Source organism: Lontra canadensis, unplaced genomic scaffold (assembly GCF_010015895.1).
Source record: "Lontra canadensis isolate GAN:19392208 unplaced genomic scaffold, GSC_riverotter_1.0 scaffold53, whole genome shotgun sequence".
Classification (NCBI taxonomy): domain Eukaryota; kingdom Metazoa; phylum Chordata; class Mammalia; order Carnivora; family Mustelidae; genus Lontra; species Lontra canadensis.
In genome coordinates this window covers 1853418-1872449 of record NW_022631047.1, presented here as the reverse complement: position 1 = coordinate 1872449, position 19032 = coordinate 1853418, and the positions used below count along the sequence as shown (strand labels likewise).

The 19032-nt window shown below is 60.6% G+C and overlaps 2 protein-coding genes across 3 annotated transcripts in view; both read right to left on the bottom strand.

The window, feature by feature from the left end:
* Positions 1 to 1208: 1208 nt before the first annotated feature.
* NXPH4 (neurexophilin 4) lies at positions 1209 to 10625 on the bottom strand. The gene is made up of 2 exons (XM_032874529.1): positions 10416 to 10625; positions 1209 to 2789 (listed from the first exon to the last, which is right to left on the bottom strand). Exons 1-2 carry the CDS (start codon positions 10470 to 10472, stop codon positions 1935 to 1937), a joined length of 912 nt encoding a protein of 303 aa, XP_032730420.1. The 5' UTR covers positions 10473 to 10625; the 3' UTR covers positions 1209 to 1934.
* Positions 10626 to 14357: 3732 nt separating this feature from the next.
* Positions 14358 to 19032, bottom strand: part of LRP1 (LDL receptor related protein 1) — a 79452-nt gene continuing 74777 nt past the window's right edge. For both annotated transcript variants that reach the window (XM_032874527.1, XM_032874528.1), the window contains 12 exons: positions 18764 to 18870; positions 18400 to 18516; positions 17759 to 17935; positions 17496 to 17636; positions 17202 to 17375; positions 16711 to 16872; positions 16141 to 16315; positions 15920 to 16021; positions 15701 to 15765; positions 15498 to 15588; positions 15259 to 15403; positions 14358 to 15116 (listed from right to left, as the gene is read on the bottom strand). In XM_032874527.1, coding sequence (XP_032730418.1) covers positions 14976 to 15116; positions 15259 to 15403; positions 15498 to 15588; positions 15701 to 15765; positions 15920 to 16021; positions 16141 to 16315; positions 16711 to 16872; positions 17202 to 17375; positions 17496 to 17636; positions 17759 to 17935; positions 18400 to 18516; positions 18764 to 18870 — 1597 coding nt within the window. In that variant the 3' untranslated portion in view covers positions 14358 to 14975. The remainder of the gene's footprint in view (positions 15117 to 15258; positions 15404 to 15497; positions 15589 to 15700; positions 15766 to 15919; positions 16022 to 16140; positions 16316 to 16710; positions 16873 to 17201; positions 17376 to 17495; positions 17637 to 17758; positions 17936 to 18399; positions 18517 to 18763; positions 18871 to 19032) is intronic.

Genomic DNA, 19032 nt, shown 5'->3' with positions numbered 1-19032 from the left:
GAACATTCCCACTTGGCTCTCCTACCAGGCCTCAGAAGTCCCTGCTTTGCTCTAACCTTCCCTCCCACTCAAACCTCAGGTGTTCTCAGGTTTTCCAGCAATAAGCCCTTGGTTAGGGTTCTCCTTCCTCCAGTCTCTGACCTAGAACCACCTCCCACCTCCCTCTTCCTTTCAACTTGAGTCTGTTATTCACCCATCCACCCACCCATCCCTCCATCCATCCATGATTTATTTTCCCCTCAGCAACTTCTTACTCCCAGGCACGTCTAGGTCAGACTCACCTCTGACTCAGTTTCCTGCTGGAACCAGTGGGCAATTCCCTGGAGAGTACTGCACTGTCTGAGCCGGTATTTTGGCCCAGGACTCAAAAAGAAGGAAGGCAGAAAACCAAGTGTCCAAGTGTCGAGGTGTGTTCTGTGCCTCAGCTTGTCCTACCCCCTCCCTCGCCCCAGTCAGGGGTCCCCAGGGGAGGGGGGCGGCTGAGCTCCAGAACTGCTAATGAAGCCGCAGCCAATTAACGCCCGGACCAGAGTTGGGGGCGGATAAAATTAGCAGCGGCGGCAGCAGGAGGGAGTTGGAGGCGGGGGTGGGGAGGGTGGGCAGCTGGCTGAAGGGGGCCTTGTTTGCAGGAGGCGAGCGGCGGCGACGCGGCCGGGCTCTCCAAACTCGCGCTCGTCCCTTCCCCCACCTCCTCGTCTCCGGCCTCCCTCCCTGTCTCAGCCGTCTGCAAACTCAGCGCCCACGAAATTAGGAAGGAAAAGGAAGATCGATGACTCCAGATGCCGCAAACACCGTTCCCCCTCCCCCCCACCTGCCACCTCCCTCCAGCTCCTCGGAGCTTAGCAGGTTGTCGGCGCTCTGCCTACGCTGTCCCCGCAGCTTCATCCCATTTCAAGGCCTTATACCTCCTCCCCCAGGTCATCTCCAACAGTCCGATGGTAGTCCCCTCTCAGGTCTCCTCCGCACTCGATCTGATGCGGCTTCCCTGCGTCCACCTCGGGAGAAAATCCCCACCTCAGTCAGAGCTCCCACAGCAAGGGTCGCCCTCATCTCTCCCTAATCTGGTCTTGGATGACCTCCAAGGTGCTAGCTCCGTCAATATTTGCCTCAGTTTCCATGAGCCGCCGAGGGAGGAGTACCTGGCCAGGACGCTGCTCCCCCATAAACCCACACCACCACCCGTTCCCTACAAAGGTCTCTCACACGGACACTATTGGATTTCACTTTATTTTGTTCCCTTTCCCGTCTGTTGGGGCGTAGAAAAAATATCACCAAGAGGAAGCAGCCGGAAAGGGGCAGGTGGAGCAGGACTGCAGGGATGGAAGGGAAGCGGGCAGAGGGCAGGGGCCCAGTCGATCGCCTAGGCCCAGGAGTTCTGCTTCCGCTACCCTAATTAGAGTTTGGGGGAAAGGCGGACAGGCATACGGGCAGGCAGAAGGGGTTGGGGATAGGCCCCGCAATTTATAGGCCTCACAGTCTTTACGTGGGGACAGGGTGTAACAGGAGGACAAGTGCCTGGGGGTAAGAAAGGGTGCGATGAGGGTGCCAGGCCAGGCATCATTAAAGATGAGGACAAAGGGAATGTCCAACCCAGCGCCCAGGGGCATGAGGGGGACCCACTGCAGACGTGAGGGACGCTGGGACCGCCTCCAAGCCCCATCTATTCTAGACCTGTGCTCTTGGCTCTCCACTTTGGGAGGTGGTGGAGGGGCTACCTCTCCCCCCAGCCCCCCACCCCTGCCTCGTGGGCACTCCCCATAAGGAAGGGGTGGACCTATGGTGGGTGGCTGACTGTCCCCGGGAGGGCTATTCCTTTGCCCTCAGAATGGAAGGGGTGGACGCGGCCACAGGAGCTGCGGGGCACAGGGAGGGGTCTCACTTAGGGAGGCCGGGGTTTGGCGGGAAGCTTAGGGCCCGGGCGAGGGCGAGGCGCGCTAACCAAAGTAAGGGTGCTCACTCTGGAAGTTATAGTCTGGGCACACCTTCTGCACCAGTTTGTAGTCAAAACTGAGGAAAGAGACGAAGATGCAGATGACTTTGAAGGGCTTGGCGCAGAGCCAGGCGGCCTGGCTCTGCGTGTGCTCGGTGAAGCACACCTGCGATGGGTCGTACAGGCACGGGCGGTGCTTGCGCGCGCGGTTTGTCTTCTCATACTCCACGTGGCAGTTGAAAGCGCGAGACTCTTTGGCCCCGGGCACTCCCAGCGCGCCCCCGAATGGGCCCGCCAGCGCGCCCCCGAGGGTACCCCCTAGCCCCGGTCCCGCGGCCGCTATCCCCAGCGGGGGCCCCAGCCCAGGGAGAACCCCTTCCAGGGCCAGCGTAGACTGCAGCGGGTGGGGGGCTGGCCCTGGCAGCCAGACGCCCCCGAACTCGACCCGCTTGGAGGGCGGCACGATACTGACGCTGAGGTTGCCCAGGCTAGACGAATTGTGACGGAAGTACACGCTGAAGGTGCCGTTCACGTGGTCCACGATCTTGCCGGTCACCAGCAGCGAGAACTTGAGGGTGTGTACCCGGAAGTAGAAGTCCCCCCAGCCAAAGATCTTTTTGGCGCGGGCCGCTTTGATAGACGGCTTCCTCTTGGTGCGCGGCGCCGGCAGCGCCCCCGCCCGGGCCAGTGCCCCGGTGTGATTAACTGGCCAGGCCCAGCTCCAGGCGCGGGCGGTGCCCAGGCCGTGGGAAGACCTGGGCACCGGGAGCTGTTGGCCAGGGGCGCCCCCTCTGGCCGCGGAGGGGCGCAGCTCCAGGTACTGCGGCCTCCCGGACTCTGGTATCTGGGCATTCACAACCTGTGGGCGAAGGGAGAGCAGAAGAGAGACGCTGGGGTTGTCCTTGGCCATCCCAGGAACCTACCACCCCCTACCCGGCCAGCCCCCTTTCCCAGCCGCTGCGAGCCCAAAGGGAACTGGGCGGTCCACGGTCATTGGTTCTGGGCCGTGTACTGGTGTAGGCCTGCAGCCCTTTCAACCTCTGTGCTCTTGGCCAAGTCACTGACCCATTCTCAGTTCCCGTATCTGTGAAATGACCTGAGAATCCTTGTGTTCCAGAGAACTCCAATGCGAGCTGAGGAAGGCAAAAAAGCCAAAGCCCTTGGGGCTGGATTAGGGAATGGAGCTGTGGATGCTAGCTGGGTCTCCCCTGGCCTGGAACCTGCTTGGTTCCAAGTAATGGTGGACCAGGGAGGAGCTGGACTCAGGAAGGCCAGGCCATGGAGGCTGTCAACATTCAGCATGAAGAAAGAAGTGAAGACCTCCCAACTTGACCTCTGCCAAGGCTTTAGTCTCTGCCCAGACCTCAGCCTCTACTCCCTTGTAGGGAGGGGCCCGGGAAACTGGCGGAGCAAGAGCCCTGGAGGGTCTCACTGTTGTGGGTTGAGGCTGGGGGGCTACATGGGCCCCCCTCTTCGCCTCCGATCTCTTACTGTGGGGGAGGCCGCCTAGTGGCCCTTCCCTGGGCTTGGAGGGGGCCGGAGGACCGCCCCTGCCCGCCCTCACCCGTCTTCGCCTGTCTCAGGTGGCCGCTGATCTGGGAGACAGCGCGGGCGAGAGTACAAGATGGATCGAGAGGCGGGAGCGGCCGGGCCAGGCCCCGGCCATCAATTATCCGGGGCGGGTGGGGTGGGGTGGGGGCTGGCCGGGAGAGAAGGAGACGTGTGAGAGCCGGAGGAGGAAGAAATATGGAGCCGCCGCTCCAGCGAGGGCAGCGGGAGGGAGAGGAGCCGGGAGTGTCAGAGTGTGTCAGTCAGACTGTTAGCTGTGGCCGGTTTGTGTGGCCCTTGCTGGGGAGGTTCAGATTGCTGGGAGGGAGTAGCGCGGGCATCAGCCTGGAGTGGTGGTGTGTCTGGCAGCCCTGGCATGGTTGTGTGTGACTGTGTACCTGGAGTGATGGTGTGTGGGAGAGCATGTGTACTGTCTCAACCTGTGGTTGTGTGTGTGTGTGTGTGTGTGTGTGTGTGTCTGCTTGTGGTGCTGGCTGGTTGTTGTGTCAGTCTGTGGGGGCTATGTATATATGCCTGGATTGTGTATGTGCCTGGGTTGGCTGTGTGTGTCTGTGTGTTGATCTGAATGAGGCTGTCTATCAGTTTGTGGTGTTTCTGTCTGTGTGACTGGTGTGGTTGTGTGCCTGGGTTAGCTGTGTCCAGAGGTGTTACTTCTCCTGTGTGAGCTCCTATCACCCTCTGTCTATGAGTTAAGCTCTTTCTCAAGGGTGTGTGTCAGTATGTCCACAATAATAGAACAAGTGCGGTGTGTTCCCCGGGAGGGGGTGCATCTGTGTGAGTTGTATATGAATGGTCCCTGGCGGGTTCCTCACTGGCCTGCAGGCTGAGCTTTGGGTAGGTAAAGAGGCCTGGCAGTATGGGTGCCCCCGGTGTTTGCACACACCCTGTGTACACAGCATGAGTCCACAGGGGACAGGAATGCCAGAGTCAAGCTGCTGGGCTAGAATCTCCACTGTCTGGTCCCCATCCCCGCAGCACTGCGATCCCGGGTTATTAATGCTGCCGCCACCCGCTCGTCATACATATTTATCGCCCCCCTCATTCCTCCTCCCGTCCATCCCTCCTCCCAGCTCAGGTGAGGGGGGCGGGGGCGGCAAGAGTGATTGACTCAGACAGACAAGCTTGAGCTGGCAGCTAACACCGGGAGGGTGGGCTGGAGAGGGTCCCAGGCCACACTGTTGAGGGGGCAAGACAGACCTCCAAGGAGGTGGGCTTGGAGAGGGCAGGGCCTAAGCCTCAGGTCAGTCACTGGAGGAAGGGAGTGCATAAAGCTTCCAGGGAAGGTCAAGGAAGTGGGGAGTCATTTGAACTCTGACTCCTAATCTCCTCACCCCTCTAGGCCCAACACTGCCTTTCCAGGGGCATCCATCAGTCTCCAGTCACCTGCTCTTATGACCCTGAATACCTCCCAGACACCCCCTCCCAGTGCACCCCTGCAGCACTCATAGTCCTGCACCCAGCCCAGGACTTGTCAAAGGCCACTTCAGACCTGCGACCCCTCACAGGCAGGGGCTGGGAGAGGAAAGGAGGTTTGGCTGGGTGGTGAGGGGTGCTGGGGGTTCCCCCCTCCCCCACAGCCCGGTGATCCCAGACAAATTGCTGTCTGCGCTTCTCTGATCCTGGCAAATCCCTGGGCTTTGGGCACCCCCCCACCCACTGCAGGAGACTGCCAAAATAAAAGGGAAGAGTTGGGGGCGGCGGCCAAAGCGACCTTGAGGGGAGCTCGGGCAGGGAGGGGGTGAGAGTCTGTGAGGAAACGAGCCGAGAAATGGGAACATGGAATAAAATAAAATAAAATCCTCCCTCTGGCTTCCTCGCTTGCACGCTCTCTCTCTCTCTCTCTCTCTCTCTCTCCCTCTTTCACTGTTTTTCCATCTCTCTCGGAGACTCTTCTCTGAGTCCCTCACTCTGTCTCGAATTTTCTCCTTCCGTGATTCTGTTTTGCTCCGTTTCTGTCTGTCTCTCTGGGTTCTTTCCCTCTATCCCTCTGTCTCCATCTGTGGGTGCGGTGGGAGTGAAGGAAAGCAGGGTGATAAAGGAGCCCCTCTTTCCCCAGATCCATGGTGCTGTCCCTCCCCCTCCCTGACTGAGAGTGGGAGCAGGGTGTTGTCCGAGGAGGGTCCCCCTCGCTCCAGAGCTGGTTTAATTAAGCTAATTGGGCGCGGTGACATTTGCCGAGGGGAGAGGCTAGTCTGGCTGTTGACGCAGGGGCGGAGGTGCTTGGTGGCAGGCGGGGTGTGGGGGTGTGGGTGGGGGGTGCTCCTCACCGGGCGCCTCCAGGCCCATGCGGGGCGGGAGCCCAGCCAGGAGCGCTTTGCCCCTAAGGCAGTGAGCCCACGCAATGGAGGGGAGTTGAGGCTGCCTCTTGCTGCTGAACAAATTCCACTGTGTGTGGGGGGGGCTCTTTCGGGATAGGACTGGGGGGGAGGAGGTTGGTTCAGGTTGTCGGCCCCCCAGCCGCATTGCAGGGCGCACCTCCCCCAGGCCTCCAGACCAGTCCCTGGCTTCTTTCCGCCGGCATGGGTCAGGCGGCGCCGCTCAGGATTCCGGACCCAGGAAGGGAACGGCACCCTGTGGTTGGGGAAGGAACAGTGCTCCTCCAGGCCCGGGTTGGGGAAGGGCAGCGAATTGCGTATTAAGCCCTTGTACCTAGCAAGGGGTGGGGGTGGGGGCCACTGCAGACAGGGCGGGGTGGAATAGACAGGGTCCAGTTGGGAACCAGGGACAGAAATGGGAATAAGGACAGAGGTGGGTGGATAGGATAGGCTGGGGTGAGGGCTGGGATGGGGGGAATGGGGTTTGGAACTTGGGAGGCACAGGTATATGGTGCAGAGATAAGGATGGAACAAGGATAGGCATGGAAACAGGGATGGAGAGGAGATCATACATGGTGGACAGACACTGGGCAGAGGCAGGGATGTAGACGGGGAATGAAGGCGGGTAAAGAATGGAATGGGAACCAAAATGGGATGAAGGAAAACAGGGATGGTGGTTGAGGAATGGGCACTGGGGATGGCAAGCCGGGCGAGATGGGGTAGGAACTGGAAGATGGGGATGGCGAGCAGATGGGGGCAGGAACAGAAATGGGGGATGGGGAATGGTTACTGGGCAGGAACAGGGTTGCTGAGGGATGAAAAGGCCCAGGAGATGAGGATGGCAAATGTGAACAGGGACTGGAATGGGCAATGGGGAACAAGGAAGGAGAGGGGGGACAGGGACGGAGACAGAGCTGAGGACAGGTATGGGGGACAAGTCAGAGGAAAAAGCAGAAGACGGGCAGGATTAGGTTATGGGAGGGGGCCAGGCAGGTAGAAGCTATGATAGCTCCTTCCAGACCCCACTATAGCGTGAGGGGGCGGGGACCGCTGATGGGGCGGGCTCTGCCCTTGGGCCGGGCACCCCCTCCCCCTCAGCCCCGCCTGCCCGCCTGCTCCAGGCCTGCAGTGCAAGGCTCACCGTTATCTGAATTTTGATTTTATTTTATTTTATTTTATTTCCCTGCTTCCTAGAGCCGGCGCGGTCCCCCCGGGAACGGCTGCCCACCGCCCCCCGCCCCGCGCCTCACTTTATTATTGCAATAAATGTGCCTATAAAGGCGCGGGCTCCGGGGCGCGGTGGTGGGGGGGGGGAGAGCCGCGGAGCGGGGATGTAATTTCCCGAAGCCGGAGCCGGAGGGGGAGTGGGCGGGGTGGAGGTGGAGGAGGGGCAGGAGAGGGAGAGGGGGAGACTCGCCAATTTCTAGAGCTCAAGGCAGAGCTCCCTGCTCCCCATTCCCACCCCTCAGCTCGCTTCGACCCCACACGCCGCTACTCCCCGCTGCGCCCAGCCGTGCTTGAGCCCTGGGACCCCTACCCCATCACCCTGCCCTCTCTCTGTTACCCTGGCCCCTTCCGGGACCCCACCCATGTGGAGTTGCAGGGCTCTGTTCAAAGTTCCCCATCTCCTTGACAATGACTTCATCTCTTGAGCCCTGGGATGCCCCCTCCACTTACCTGGTCTCTATCAACGTTTATGTCTCCCCTTCCCAGTGACCTCGCCTCTGACCCCAGTGACACTTCATTACCTTGTTTCTGTCTCCCAATTACTTCACCTCTTCCCCAGTCACCCAGTCCTGGATCTCCAGTTCCTCCCGCACCCTCAACCCCATGACCCTCTAAATTCTCCTTTCCAATGGTTACCTCTCTCATATGTGCAGGCTCTGGCCCAAGGGAGCTGTCACAGTGCCCCCCTTCTCCTGTGCCCCTGGCCCAGCTGCGTCCCCTGATTACCCCCAAATCCCCGACAAGGCTCTGGGCCCTCACCCAGGCTGCGCGTGCCTAAGTGGCCCAGGCAGAGATTAGGTGGGGGGCTGGAGAGGGTATGAGGCAGGAGGGGGTGGCTAGAAGCAGGCCTGGGGCCCGCCAGCGCTGAGAGAGTCTCGCCTGGGCCTAATCCTTCCCTGAGGCAGGATAGAACTGGAAGGTCCCACAGGGCCCCGCCCCTGCCCTCCCCTAGCTAATTAGTAATTAGTGATTAGTGATTAGTGACTATTGATCGCCTGCTGCTTCTCCCAGTAGGCAGCTGCTTTGGCAAGGGGTGGGAAGACAAGAGATAGATGGGGAGAAGAGTCAGAGACCTTATCAGAAAGATCCTGAAGAAGGTCTGGCCAAGAGGCCTCAGGCCCAGGGGCAGCAGAAGCCCGGGGTCAGAGTCAGAGTCCCAGGCCCGGAGGGGGAGGCAGGTGGCAGGGCAGGGTGTCGGGGGTGGGGGAGAGGCAGGGTTAGTGTTGGACAATTAGGGTTTTCCAAAGAGCTACCTTGTCATCTGTCCCCCACCAGCCCCTTACCGTGTCAATATACTCCCAGCCCCCGCACTGAGACAGCCCTGAGAGAGAGCACGCGCACGCGTGCACACACGCGCGCGCGCACACACACACACACACAGGCCACATTCAGATACATGAACACATCCTGAGGCTTACAACCCCACACCCACACTCAAAGGCACTCAAAACCACAAGCACACATTCACAAAGCCCGGAGAGTTACCTCCAGGCAACACATGCACCTCAGCACACAGATGCACTTGGAGACCCACCTTGGGCTATGCACCTGTGCCCACACTGTACCCACAAGTGCACACAAGCACACAGATAGCTACCTGGACACACAAACACTTCTCTACACACACTCTGCCATGCAATTACACATACATACACACCCACAGTCCTTCCATGTGTGTAAACATTCATTCTCACACGCACACAAACTGGACTAAAAGGCAGATACACTCGCCCCCACTGCCTCCAACACGGAGGCCCACAGCTGCAGTTCTGAGCTAGATCCCCATCGTTCACATCCTCACGCTTACTCTCCTTCAAGTCTCTACCAGATGTTTCATTCCCCTTCAGGGGGCAAAGGAAATTAAACCAGATCTGTCCACAGGGGAGTTTATTTGATGGGGAGAGTGGAGAGGAGAGTGGGGAGGAAGTATAAAGGAGGGGCAGGGGACTGGGATCCTTACCTCCATTCCCCCCAGGCCTTCACATACACAGCTGGCTTGTGGGGCCCAGGGCCCCTCCTGTAGTAGTCTAAGGGCAGGGTTGGGAAGCCAGAGCAAAGGGAGTTCCTGCCAGGGGAAGCAGTCTTTGTGGAGGGGACCCCTCTTCCCATATTCCAGCCCCTCAAGGTCACCAGTCGTGCTTGGGAGAATCAGGAAGCTCAATCACCAGCTCCTCTAGGACAGTGCCTACCCTGCTGGAGTTGCTGAGTTTGATTTGGCTGAGCAGGTGGGGCCCAAGTGTTGGCAGGGGAAAGGCAGGGGGACTATACCCCTTCCAGATTCCACAGGGGTTAGGGACTGGGGTGCAAGAAGTAGGGGTTTAGGAAGCTACCTGCCTACCCCCAAGCTAGGTAAGTCACAGCTAGGGTGCAGGAAACAGAAAAGTCACAGGCAAGGAGACGATGAAAGGAGTCGGGGTCCAGGGCCTATGCCCCCACTGTGGGGCACAGAGAGGGCACTGTGAAGCAGGCTGTTGTACTCACCCCTTCAAAGCCAACACCACACGCCACAGTAGCTTACACACACACTCTGGACCTCAGCACTCGACACCCAAGCCTGGATGCCCCAGACACATGCATGCACACAGGTGCACACGCTGACCCCCGCACTCCACACCAGCACATATGAGTACACCGTGTTCAGGAGTTGAAGCCTTCAAGTTGGGAGGGAGGCAGATCAAATCAGGGCCTCCTCAGCCTCGGTCCTTGCCCCAGAGCCTCCGGAAAGAGGCAGCCGTGGGATGTGGAAGCCAGAAGAGCACAGGAAGAGAGACTCCCCTTCCAGACAGCCCCCACCCTCATCAGCTGGGCGCGATAGAGGGGTGTGTCTGTGAGGTTTGTGCAGGGGAGAAGGTGTCTCCGCGGGAAATGTGATGAGAGATTGTAGCCAAGTTCGGCCGAATCTGTGTGCGCGCGTGTGTCGGGTCGTGTATGCTCACCTGGCATTGTGACAAGTGCAGAGAAGAGAGATGGGAAGGCGAGGTGGAGGGGTGGAAGGACAGACAGCGAGGAAGGAGAGCGACGTTGGCGCGGAAAGACGGCAAGGCTGACACCCTGCTGGCTTGTCTGTCTGTCTCGCACTCCCGCTCAGTCTGGCGCACTCGCGGGTCGGGCTTCGTCCCCTCCCCCGCCAAGCAGGGAGCCAGATCCAAGTCGGGCCTCCACCCCGGCACCCACCCCCAACCCTCAGCCAACTTGGGCCCGGAGAGCGCCGGTCCTAGGTCGGGGAGTCTGTCTGTCCGTATCCCCCGCGCCGCGCAAAGTTGGGACGCTCCGCGCTAGGGGCGGGGCGGGCGCACGGAGCCCCTCGCACTCTGGGACCTTTGCGTCCCGGACCCCCGCGCTCCCGCTCCCGCTCCAGCCCGGCTTGCCCTTACCTTCCTCAGGAGCCACGGACCAAAGAGCAAGAGAAGCCATTCCGGGAGCAGCCGCATCTTCCCGGGCGGCTGAGAGGGGCGAGTGGGACGGGTCCCGGGCAGGCCGGAGCCGGGCCTGGGGGCGAGGGACCCTGGGCTGGCGCGCCGTGGGGTGGCTGCCGGAGCGGCGGGAGCAGGCGGCGCGGCCCGCGCGGACTGAGCAAGAGGAACCGATCTCGGCGCTGGGGGCGGGGCGCGGGCGGGGGAGAAAGTTGGGTCGGACTCGGGCGGGCGGGCGGGGGGGCGGGGCTCCGCGTCGCTCCAATCCCCGCCGCGCCCCGCGCGCCCCCTCCCGCCCAGCTGGGGGCACCGAAGGTGACTTTCACCCCGACACGCCCCGGACACGCCCCCGGCCCAGGTGCGAAGCGCAGAGGGCTGCGGGGCCTAGGGGTCGTGCACCCGAGGGGCTAGGTCTGTGCCCTGATGAGGAATGGGGCAGGGTGTGGGGCCCGAGGCTCCGGGACCGTGTACTCGAAGGGTGCACGGCGGAGCTGGAGCCCTGAGAGGCTCAGCGACCCCACAAGACCAGGGTCCCTCGGCGCTCCGGGCCCCTTCTAGGCTCCAGGCTAAGGTGGGTCCGGGGCAGGAGTAGGGCAGGGGCCTCGGTGAGGGCGGGCGGGGCCTCAGGCGGCTGCGGCCGCGCGGCGCTGACGGGGATGGATGGGCGCCCCGCGGCTCATTCGGCCCGGAGATGAGAATCATTGATCACGGACGGAAACCCCATCACGTCTGTCAATAGGGCTGACAAACGGCGCCCGCTGCCCCCACCTCCGCCCCCATGGCACCTCCAAGGGCTCCGGACCCCTTTGCTGGACCGGCCGTTCACTTTTGCCCCTCGCCCCCCACCGCTGACCCCCACGCGTCCCAGAGAGTCTCTGCGGGGGGTGGGGTGGGGCAGTCCCCTCAGCGCCGCCTGCCCAGCCTCCTGGTGCAGTCTCTATCCCTTCCCTTCCACCGTCCCATCTTTCACCATCAGCTCCTCTCGGTCCTTGTCCCTTTCCTTTTCCGTCTCTGCCCTTGTCTCTGTCCCCAGCCCCAGCCTTGTCTCTGTCCCTATCCTCTTGGCTGTTTCTTCACCAGCTTGGCTCCCTCCTCCCCCTAGTCTCGCTCTCTTCCCTACCCGGGGAGTCTTCAGCTGTCAGCTGTTGCTATGCACTGAGGCTGTGGCTGAGGTTGTGGTATGACCGACACCTAGACAGTGAGAGATGGGGACAAGCAAAGAGATAGAGAGACAGACGCATATCGTGAGACACCAACACCCCCACCCCAGGCATGCACGCTGATGCATTCACAGGGACAGGTCACACCACAGGGGTGAGCGCTCAGGCGGAGTGGGACATGGTCCTGCAGAGCCCAGCACAAACACACAGGCAGGTGCACACCTAAAGAGGCACACTGACACACACAGATGGACACACTCAATTCACACACACACAGGAGCACACACACACACACACACACAGGTGCACACTCACGGCAAAGACGCACACTCGAGCACTCCCAGCCAGGTACTTGGACCCCAGCCCCCTTCCTCGCCTTGGCAGGGAGGCAACCCCCCTACAGACAGAGACGGACACACACTCAGGTATACGCCGGCCCTGGCAGTCCAAAAGGCAAGCCCGGCCACATACAAAGAGAGACTCAGATACAAAGATATGACAGACAGCGGGAAAGGATCAGCGATGCTGAGAAAATGAGGCAGACACGGAGACACCCATAGAGAGAAGCCAGGAAACGGGGGCCTGGGTGCAGATGGGGCCGAGAGGAGAGACGCCAGAAGGGGCAGAAATGGCCAGGCCTAAAGCCCCAAGCTCCAACCAGAATCCCGAGCCTAGGTGCCAAGCCCAGGGGCTGCTGTGAGGGAGTGAACGGGGCCAGCGGATACTCCTGGGCCTAGGGCACCCAGCTCATCACTAGGATCTTGATCTTCTGGAGTCCTGACCCACGTCATCTCTTCACCTTTTGCTAGTCTTAGGTCACCTCCTTCTGTCTCCAGCTACATACACACACACCATTCCTGTTTCTGGGTCCTTGCCTCTGCCCTTGCATCTCTCCATCTGTATCTCTGTCTCTTATTCTGTCTGTATCAGCCTCAGCCCCTGTCTGTTCTCCATCTCTGTCTCAGGCCCATTGTCCTCGCCAGGTCAGGAGTTCGAGGACTGCCTCCTGGTAGACCCTTTCCTGGCGGGTCTTGATGGGCAGAGGGAGGAAGGTGACAGGAGGGGTGTGTGTTCCAAGCCGCAGCTGGGGGCCCCTCTCGCTCTGCCCGGGATCTTGAGGCGACAGGCAGAGAATCAGTGGCTCCCCGGGGGCGCCAGATGCACGGCTGGCAGAGGGAGGGAGCGAGGGGGTGGGGCTGCTGGTGGTGGTGGGGAGCAGGCTGGCGCTGGGGGAGGGAGGGAGCTGGCTGGCGGAGGGGAGGGGGTGTGGCAGAATAGCCGGAGGGAAGGAAGTGAGAGGCTAGGCTGGGGTCCGCCTGCAGGTGCATAATTAGCATCGGGGAGGGGGCTGTGCTGGGCTTAGGGGTGAGCAGCGCTGCAGGAGTGCGTGCGCCACCTGGTGGACAGATGAGGCCACAAGCCTTCCCAAGAAGCAGTGGAGGATGCCTCTTCCCCAGCAGGGTGGCTCTGCCCTGGGGCTCCGGGGGTGCCCCAGACAGAGCAAGATCTGAGAACTGACTTGGAGGCTGAGGCCGAGTTGGGATCTCGGGGCTAAGAGGGAAGGGGAGGGTTCTTGTTTCTAGAGGTGCCTAGACTCAGAGCTTCCTCAAGAAAGGAATAAGCTGAGGAAGTTGAGACAGGGAGGGAGGCAGAAAGCATCGCAGTGGCCTCCTTTGGGAGAGGGGTAAGGGTTCTTTGGGTGTTTGCAGATGCCCTCCCTGAGCTCACATTTGCTTTTAAGGGGAGACTGGTGCTCCAACTCTCTCTCAGTCTTGGACAGTGTAAAGCTGTGTGACTTTCTGCAAGAGGTTCCCCTCTGTGTGAGGGTTGAGGCAGACCTGGGACCCCTTTGATTGTGGCAGTCCTTACCTTTAACCTCTGAGATGGCTAAAATGATTGGTGAGCTGGATCTGTTGGTGGCCAGTGGGGCCTGGCAAACTGGTCTTCCTAGCTCTCCTTCAGTCTAGGGGACCCCCTCCCTCCTTCTCCTGAATCTAGAGTTCTACTCTTGGCATCTGATTAATTAGTCTCCATGAGGATGTTAGTGCTTCAAGAGCAAACTCGGACAGACAGCTGTATGGGAACACCCCAAGGACTGATTAGAAAGTGTTTCACAACCCCAGTGTGTTCAGTTCTTATGGTGGGATTTCTCACTGCAGGAGATTGTTTTTTGGGGAGGGCTGGTGGTGATGTCCCACAAGTGACAATGGAGAGAAACAGATTTTGGAGTTACTGTCCTAGAGCCAGAGAGGATATGCGATCCAGAAAGGTGAAGTCACTGGCTCAAGGTCACATAGCCAGGAGAAGCTGGTCTTCCTCTTCACGTCCAGTGCCACCCCCTCCCGCCCCACCCCCGGCAGCCAGATGGAGAGGGAGGGAGCTCAGGGAGAACGGCACTGAAGACCAGACTCCCCAGCCCACCTCTAGCTCAGGGCAGGCCTCCCTCTGGAGGCTGAGGCAGGCAAGCACAGCCCAGCTCCCAGAGTCTCACACTCACAGGTAGACACAAGTGGCATTTTTTTTTTTTTTTTACAATTTTATTTATAACAATATCTGTGTTATTTAGTTGTAAAGGAATTCAGCAAAAATTATTAAAACGTTCATGTCCCCAAAGCGGGGCTGCCCGCTTGCCCTTTCTGGTTGTGCCCCACCTTCTCCTCATCCCCAGGGGAGGGTGGGGGAGGCCAGGGGACAGGTTACCAAAGAAAGTCTCCACCCCTGGGAACCACAGTGGGGACACTGGAGAGGGGGAGGGCCTGTGTGTGTGTGGGGGGTATTGAGCATGGCCATCTCAGAGGTGCCCCAGAGTGGGGGCTGGCGCATGGAACGGCCTCCCCCAGGAAGAACTAAAAGATTCCATCCTTTCCTTGCTGCCTCAGCCAGAGCCAAGTCTTTCAGACAGGGGCAGCAAAGGACTCTTCCCTCCCCAGAATAAGCCCTGGGGAGCTGGGAGGGATGAGAGTGGAGTGGGGAGAGAAGGGGGAGAGCCTTGACAAAGTGTCTCATACAGGGAGGGGAAAGGCAGCACCACCAGCTCTCCCAGTGGGGGTGCATTTTGGTGGAAGGTGGGAGGCAGGTACCTGTGAGCCACAGGAGCTCCCAGAGCCCTCCTTGCCCCCCTCCCTGAAGGCAGCATGAGGGGGTTGCTGAGGAGCAGGCAGGAAGGAGGAGAACGGAAAGAGATAATACTGTGCTCGCTTGCTCACTTGCTCACTCACATATAAAAAGTAATTCCTTCATTTTTACATTTATACACCCCGGCAGGGCCGGGAAAGGGCTAGCTGGGCAGGAGGGGGCTCATCAAAGGACTTCTCTGGCAGGGGGCAGGAGGCTCTCTGGGGTGAGTCCAGTGGTCAGGGCCCTATGCCAAGGGGTCCCCTATCTCGTCCTCGGGGCCCCGGCCCAGGAGTTCTCGCTTCTCGTCCGTGCTGGCCAGGGAGTGGCGGCTGCCATGGCCACCCATGTAGAGCGTGGCGTACACGGGGTTGGTGAAGTTGGTGGGCTGCAAGGTGACAGTTCAAGTGGGGCTCAGGATGGGGTCGTTGGCCCGGATGCCCAGCCCCCCATCTCCATTCCATCATCCAACCCGGTGCCCTTCATCACCCCACCCTCACACAGCCTCCTCCTCTGTCCTCCCGGCCCACCTTGTCAGGGTCCAGTGCAAAGTCAGCATCCAGTAAGCCCCCTACATCATCAGGCTCCCCGCCTTCATACATCTTATAGGTGGGGTTCCCGATCTCCACATTCATGGCCCCGTTGGTCATCCGCTGGTGCTGGAAGCCCTTAGCCCTGGGGGAAGCAGGATTTTAGGGTGCAGGGATTCTAGGAGGGCAAGGCTAGGATGGTAAACTAACAGAATTTTCCAGAATTCTCCATAACTCACCCTCGGACTCGCCGCTTATACCAGAATACCACTCCAGCTACCAGAAGCATCAGAAGCAGCAGCAGCAGAGGGATTAGGATAGAGGCCATATCTGGAAGGGAGGAGGTGGGAAATGGAATCAGAGAGGTTCTGGGAAAACGAGAGACCAAAATCTCCCTGCTCCAGAGCCCTGAAGCTCTGTCTTCCCATTCCCCGCCACCTACGTCCAGGTTGCTGTTGGCTGACCACCTGCTCCTCACACCGGGGTCCTGCCATGTGGGGCGGGCACCTGTAGACAGGAGGGGCAGACCTGAGCAGGCGGGACCTCCACAGCCATGGTTGCCAGGGAACTGGGAGGGGCCACAGGGTCCCAGTGTCCCTACACAGCTGTGGGGAGGGGGCGGGGTTGAGCGAGGTCTCAGGAAGGCTCAGGTCCCACTCACTGGCACTCAGGCATCATTTTGCTGTTCATGGTGCAGGAGCCACCGTTGCTGCAGTGGCCGACGCAGGTCAGACAGCTGGGGGCCACGCGGCCATCAGAGCAGCTGCAGGAAGGAGTGACAGGCTGGATGGGCTTGGTGGGGGGCTGGGGTGGGGGTGGGGTGGCTGAGGCGCTGAGGAAGGGGCGGGGCAGGGGCGGAGCTGTGGGGCAGGCCCCACTCACTTGCAGGTGACGTCCCCAGTCTGCTTGTTGACCACGCAGGCTCCCTCGAGGCAGCGGCTGCACTTGTTTACCTCACACCTAGGGCCCTCAAAGTAGGCAGTACAGCGGCACTGCCGGGAGCCATCAGCGGCCATCTGGCATGTGCCGAAGTTCTCACAGTAGCCGGAGCACTGCCCTGGGGTTGGGGGGCGGGAAAGGAGCTGCCTCAAGCCCCACCCTCAGGAGGCTCCTCCACAGGCTGTCGGGGGAGGCGGCTGGACACCTGAGGGGAACCCTGGGTCTCTTAGGTGACTCCCACCTCCTCCCGAGCCCCCACCATCACAGACTCAGAGCAAACATATGTCCCCAAACAGCCTGACAGGGCACTGCTTTCATTTGAATGATCCTGATGCCAGAGGGCTCATCACCTTGCGGGAAGTGTGCACACCTCTCTGGGTGAGCCCCCTGAGCCTGCTTGAGCTGCCAATGGCCTCCCTCCCTAAGGCAGGCCCGTGGGACTGTCAGCCTGGGCTCTAGCTGCTCCAGTGTACCCCCTCACCCCACCCCGGGGCCCAGGGATGGCTCACTCACGGTACTGGCAGCGGTCCCCCAGGAAGCCGGGTAGACATCGGCACTGGGGCTGGTTGCCCTGGTTGACAGTGCAGGTGCTGTTGTTGGCACAGTAGCCCGCACACACCTGCTGGGTGCATTTGGGGCCCGTGAAGCCCGTGGGGCACCGGCACGTGGGCATGCCTGGCGGGAGAGGAAATGTGAGTGGGGCTGAGACCCACTGAGGCGCCAGCCCCGCTGCATGGGGAGCAGGGCCCGGAGGACCCAGGTAGAGGGCCTCGGCAAAGGGAGGGATAAGGGATGCTGGGGCCATGGGTGGGAGGCGGGAGGCATGGGGTGGGCAGCGGAAGGAGGGACACTGAGGCCGTGGGCGGGAGGCAGGGGTTGACAGAGCACGGGGCAGAGGTGAAGCCAGGGAGGAGGGGAGTCAGGTATCGGGGAGCTGGGGATTTGCCCGGGGGGCGCCCAGGAGCCGGGAGCAGGCGTGGCCTCTGGAAAACCGAAGGCTGTACCGGATGGGGAGGCGGCGCATGTGCCCCCATTGCGGCAGTACTCCCAGCACTGGTCCAGCTCGCACTTGTCGCCGGTGTACCGGGGCTGGCAGCGGCACTTGGGCTGCCTCCGTGCGTTGAGGAAGCAGCTGCCGCCATTGAAGCACTGCAGGTTACAGGTTCCGGGTCGAGGAGCTGCGGGAAGGACCATCAGGGCACAGAGCAAGGGAAAGAGGGGAGCTCAGGGCTCATGGGGCAGAGAGTCCTGGGGCGGGAGAGGGGGGCTGGGGACATGGAGCGGGGGCATGAGCATACCATCTGGTGGGGGTGTTGGCGAGGGCACGGCCACACAGGTGCCATTGTCCAGCCGCTTCCCATTGGGACAGGTGCAGACAGGCCCACTGGGGCTCAGCAGGCAGAGCCATTCACACTTCTTGCGGTCACAGGGGTTGGTCACTGTGGGTGTGGGCAGGGGTGGAAGGATGTTGAGCCTTGGGGACCCAGGACCATCCTGTACCCACTGAGACCTGAGGTGACAGCCTGGAGACTCTGCCCCCAGACCTGCCCTCTTTGCCTACCTTCAGGCTGCTTGTGTTGGTGGTACAGGACCACGTCAGAGGCGTGGCTCAGGCCCCCTGTCAGGTTGATCAAGGGGCTGTGTCCAAACTTATGGATTTTGAAGACACGATTATTAATGTAGGTGACGCCATAGATGTAATCCTCAAAGACATCGATGCTGAAGGGGTGACTTAGGCCTGGGGGAGAAGGTGAACTCAGAGGGGACTCAGGCCCTGGTCACTCCCGAGGACACTGGTTCCCATGGCTCCCAGGCATCCCAAACTCAACACGCCCCAAACAAAACTCCCCCCAACCTGTTCCTCCTCCTGTAGCCACTACTGGCAAAAGATCCCATTAGCCCTTGACTTCTGGGAACAGGACCGACTTCTGTTCTCTCTCCCTACATTTACTAAGCTCCTCCTGCCACCTCTGTTCTACAGCTCAAAACTCGGTGGAATGAATGAATGGGCAAGTGGGCCAGAGGATGCAGGGCTGGTACAGAGGGAGTCCAGCGCCAGGGAGGAGGGAGGCCGGGAAGGCACCGCAGGACTGCTGGGCGCCAGGATGAGGAGGATGCAGATGCTGGGCAAGGCCTTGGGCTCAGTGGGGAAGATAAGAGGCCCGAGGGCAGGGCCGGCTGAGGCTGCTCTCAGAAGCTGACCTCGTTTGCTGTCAGCAGCCACGATGGGGTCCGTGCCATTGAGCCGGATGCTGCCGATGACGGAGAGCTTGGCGTCTGCCCAATACAGTCGTTCATTGTGATAGTCCACAGCCAAGCCTAGGGGAAGGCAGAGAGCATTGTGAAGGCCCAGCCTCGCCCACCCTAGACTCGAGAAAAGCAGACCTGTCTCCATGCTTGGGACAGCTCCATCCTGTCCCCATGACCACTCCTAGTCACGTCTGGGAAAAGCTTCCATGACTCGCTGTCCATCCCAGTCCAAGCCCCTTCCCCTCTTAGCTTTTATGTGACCTCAGGCTCAGCAAGTCCACCCCTCCCACATCCCCTGCCCCCTGCTGCCACGGACCTGTGGGCCATTGGATGTTGTCCTGTACCAGTGTCTCCCGAAGGGTCCCATCCATTGCTGCTGTTTCAATTTTGGGGTGATTCCCCCAGTCTGACCAGTACATGGTGCTGGGGAAGAAGAAAAAGTCAGTGTGGGTAGGACCTGGGGCTCCCAAAGGAGGCTGAGCAACGTGTGCCACCAGGTCATGGCCTGGGCACAGGGACTGCTGGGTAGCGGAAGGAGGGTGTCCTGTCTCCCTCCTCCAGAGAAAACCAGGGGAGTCAGCTCCC

Coding starts and splice junctions, on each gene's coding strand:
- NXPH4 (XM_032874529.1), bottom strand. CDS start 10,472: ATGCGGCTGCTCCCGGAATGGCTTCTCTTGCTCTTTGGTCCGTGGCTC. Junction 2,790..10,415: donor GTCCGTGGCTCCTGAGGAAG/GTAAGGGCAAGC, acceptor CTTCGCCCACAG/GTTGTGAATGCCCAGATACC.